This window comes from Chinchilla lanigera, unplaced genomic scaffold, assembly GCF_000276665.1.
Source record: "Chinchilla lanigera isolate Chin_1 unplaced genomic scaffold, ChiLan1.0 scaffold00169, whole genome shotgun sequence".
In the NCBI taxonomy this organism is placed as follows: domain Eukaryota; kingdom Metazoa; phylum Chordata; class Mammalia; order Rodentia; family Chinchillidae; genus Chinchilla; species Chinchilla lanigera.
The window spans coordinates 1,216,278-1,220,708 of NW_004955570.1; the positions used below are offsets into that span (position 1 = coordinate 1,216,278).

Sequence of the window (4,431 nt, forward strand, 5' to 3'; positions counted from 1 at the left end):
TATTAGTATTCCCACTGTTGGCAGGACAGTGGGGGAGGCAGACAAAAGAGTGCCTCCTCTCTCCTGAAGGAATTTATCTTCGAGAAATGTATATGCATCCAAAGACATCCACACAGAGCATTCACTGTGGCACTGCTCACAAGAGCAAACACCTGAAGCAGCCCAACAATATAGGACAGGTAAGGGAACATGACAAGGGTAGCCAGTGCCACTTGAAGTCTGCGGCCTTTATCAAGGGGCTTTGCGGACAGGGAAGGTACCCGGGATATGCTGCTTAGTGAAATCTGTTCCAGAACACTGTGAATGCTGTGAGGCCACTTATGTTACGTACTGCAACATCATGCTGAAAAGAATTTTGGGAAAAATTTCTCCCAGCAGCACAGGGACACACCACAGTTGAAGGGCCACTGTTCTAGTGTAAGGGTGGCAAATACTTCCTAATGTGTCCTTTACAGAAGAAGTGTAGGTTTCATCTGGGCGTGCTGGTGCATTCCTGTAATCCCAGCAGTCCAGGAGGCTGAGGCAAGAGGACTGCAAGGCTGAGCCTACCCTGAGCAATTTAGCAAGACGCTTTCTCAAATACAGAATAAAAAGGGCTGGGGCTGTAGCTAAGTGTGATGGCCCTGGGTTCCATCTTCAGTAACACACACGCACACACACACACACACACACACACACACACACACACACACGCGCAGAGCTTGGAACTCTAGCCTAATCCAATCAGCAGCTTGTGTGTCAGGGCTTGGTTTAGGTGTTGCCTCCTCCAGGCCGCCCTCCGGTCCATTCCCAGGTTTTGTTCCCTCCTTTCTGTTCCCTGTCCCACGTCAGAGCCTTGGGCAGAGGAGACACTCAGCAAACTGAACAGGGGTCACACTGAAGTCCTTGGGCTCTGCCCCAGGAACCCTGACCCTGTGTGGCCTTGATGTCTGGGAGGGCCTGCCCTTTCTTCCCAGGGAAGGCCAGGGACTCACAAATGCCATGGTGTACTGGTTGAGCATGTAGTCCCCGGTGACCGCGTGCTGAAAGGCTTCCACGGCAAAGTCTGGGGGTGGGAAGTTTGGGAAGCCCTGGCCCAAGTTGACAGCGTCTTTGTATTCATTGGCCAGCTTGATATACTCCACCCTGGGGAGAAGCAGGGTGTCAGGATCAGCCCATCCCTTCACCTGGCCTGGACTTCCACCTGGTCCCGGGCAGTGAGCAGGCACAAGGCTCCATCTGGACAGCTGGACAACAGCATCTGCCCACAGCCCGCAGATGGGAACTTGTCCCCTGCTTTGAGACAAGGTGGGCCAGGCCCGGCGCCCTCTGATGGGTCACAGAGGGTATTTCAAGTTCTTCAGTCAAGATCCACATGATAACAAATGTTTATATCCCAAACCCTGTAGAGCATACACATTGTCCTTGGTGTGATCTAACAAGGAATTTTCTTTTCTGTTCTATTCTTTTTATTTTTGCTGGGCTGAGGATTAAACCCAGGGCACATGCTGTAGAGGCTATTCTAAATGTAGTGAGAAGTTTAGTCCTGTAGTTCTAACAGTGTTCACAGGTGAGACTGGGAAGCACAGTTGGTTCTCATAATTCCTGTAGCCAGCTGCGAGATAAGTGCAGCTTAGCCAGACAGTGGTGTTCTGCTTACTTTCAAGTCCCAGAGGGCCAGGGATATAGCTCAGTGACACAAGTGCCTGCTTGGCAAGCACAAGGTCCTGAGTTCGATTCCTGAAACCAAAAAAAAAAACAAAAAGAAAGTCCCAGAGAGTTATGGTCTCAAGAACACCTCTGCCCAGTCTCAGACAATGACTGAGTCTTCCCCCATGTTATACAACAGTAACCTTACTAGTTCCTGTAAGAGTAAATTTTGGCCAGACGTGGTGGCACACACCTATAATCCCAGCATTTGGGAGGCTGAGGCAGGAGGATCACTGTGAGTTCGAGGCCAGACTAGGCTACACAGTGAATTCAAGGCCAGCCTAGACTACATAGTGAGACCTTGTCTTAAAAAAAAGAAAAAGTAAATTCTGCCTAGCAATTAATGACAAAGACATATGTAACCAACTATAGAATGTTATGTTATGTACCTGTTTGTACTCCCTTCTAAAAAACCTATATAAGGGATTGGTAACCTCAAAACGGCGCTGGTGGTTTGAACCTCTGGGCTCCCCAGCTCACTAGCATAATAAAGCTGCCTTCCAAAGTTGCTCTGGTGCTGTTGTATTCTGTTAGATCTGGTCCTGAATTCCACAGCATAACTTGGGGGTTCGTCCAGGATACACCATGCTGATCATTTAGGTCACTGATGAAGGTCTGCTGGCCCCAGGGACTTGCCCTTTGACTGCAGATGAGACAGGGCACCCTCTGACTCTTTTCTCAGAGTCTCCTCAGCGGCAAGGAATGGGAACCCCTGTATGGCAGCAGTGACCTCATCAAACCCTAAGAGGACACAGAACACAGGCGAAGCTGGTTGGGCCTCAGATAAGGTAGGATTGCCCCTGGGAAGTCCCTCAGTTAGTCTGTCAGTTTCTGTTTATCAGTTCCATCCCCTGCAGGGATGAAGGCAGGACTTGATCAACCCTCGAAGACTGCTGGCAGCCTGTGCTAGCAGCTTGTGTTAGTCAGGACAGTCAGCTTCTGTTTTGGATTCAGCTAGGCATTGCCCCAGGGGATTGGGTACTAAAGTGTATTAACCTCTGAATGCCTACTAAATCACTGAATAGGGGCTGGGGATTTAGCTCAGCGGCACAGCGCCTGCCTGGCAAGTGTGAGTTCAACTCCTGGTACCGGAAAAAAAACAAAAACAAAGACAAACAAACATACAAAATGACTGAATGAATGTCTGTCATTCCATCTGTGCTCCATGAGGAAAACACCTGCTATCCCGGAAACTTACAACTATGGCACTTGATTGAGCCCTCACCTGCAGTTCTGGGGACCTGTCTAACTGGGCTTGCTCAGTAGGCTTAGAAAAATATAATGGGGGGGGGGATGAAAGGACACTTATCCTCAGCTTGGATGGTCCCAATGATGCCGAGAGGTAAACGGCCAGGCAGGTGCCTGTGTGTACGGTCTCTCTCCCTTAGGGGCCCCTCCATTCAAGGGCCCACCACACACTATAAAAATATATATACAAGCCCGAATAGAATGACCCCCCTCCTTAAACACATTAAAAAGGCTTTACAAAAGATTACAAGATAAAATAAAACCTGCCACCTTGGCTTCACACATGAGCCTGCCAAGAAAAAGAAACTCTCTTAAGAATAAAAGCAGACCCATAGATCTAAATCCCCTAGACAGAGGATGACCCAAAAGGCTAAAAAGATTTGTCCTGTTCTGTCTGCTGACCCTGATGGTGGCTTCTCTCCCCGTACACGAATAACAACCCAAACCAGCCAGGGCCTGCCTCTCCACCCCTGACTGCGGAGAGTCCGGTCAGTCATCACCTCCGCTCATCTCATCTGCAGATGCCACTCTGTGCCCACCGGGAGGCCCCCTTACTATTGGAAAAACGATCTGTGCTGTAATAAACAAAAATATAAAGTTGCTTAACTTTACTGCACCAGGATGTACAGACGGGGTGCCCCAGGCAAACTAATTAAAAATGCCTGAGCAACCAGCTGTGCCTGCCGAGATCAGAGAGTAAACAAAACAGGGGTCACCTTTGCATTTCAAAGAAAATGCAAAAAGAGTCGAGGCCTAAAGTCCCCATCCCACTTTAGGAGCCTCAAGGTCAACTCTTACTCAGCTTTATCACCCAGAGGTTACCTATAAAGGTCCAAAACTGAAAAACCCCAGTCTAAAGTAAATGCCCAAAATCCTGTCAAACCTAAGGAAGTTTTACAGGAGAAATCAAGTCACAAAGTTTAACTAATTGGCAAATATACTTTTGGCTTTCAGTTTGAACTGATGTGCATAAAACATTTTTTTTTAAACATTTCTTGTACAGTACAAAGTTTTGAATTTATAAGGTAAACTTGCTCTTTACCCTGTTGTTTTAAAATAAAAACATCGATTCAAAGTTACTCAGAGGTCTGTTGGCAGTCAGTCAAGTTTACTATCTGAGGAAAAAAGGGATGCTTTAAAATTCAAGTGGCTACAGTCAAGTTTGTTGTAAAAGGTTATAATAAATGGGAGAAAAAATAGTAAAAAAGTCTATAAATGGAAGTGATATACTTTTGATATGAGAGGATTCTATATGATAAAAGTCTTGCCCTGCTCAAGAGAATTTTTAAAAAGGTAATAACAAGACTAAAAAGCTCACATATATTGAGAAAAGCTTATGAAAGTGGCTTATTAAAAGAAAAAATATAGCTGGGCGTGGTGGCGCATGCCTTTAATCCTAGCACTCAGGAGGCTGAGGCAGGAGGATCATTGTGAGTTTGAGGCCAGCCTGGGCTACAGAGTGAACTGCATAATGAGACCCTGTCTCAAAAAGAC

General features: G+C 46.9%; 1 protein-coding gene across 4 annotated transcripts in view; it reads right to left on the bottom strand.

Annotated features, from left to right (window-relative positions):
* The window catches only part of Ccbl1 (cysteine conjugate-beta lyase, cytoplasmic), a 48,612-nt gene that overhangs the window by 4,328 nt on the left and 39,853 nt on the right, over positions 1-4,431 (bottom strand). For all 4 annotated transcript variants that reach the window (XM_005413589.2, XM_013509435.1, XM_005413590.2 and 1 more), the window contains one exon: positions 975-1,125. In XM_005413589.2, coding sequence (XP_005413646.1) covers positions 975-1,125 — 151 coding nt within the window. The remainder of the gene's footprint in view (positions 1-974; positions 1,126-4,431) is intronic.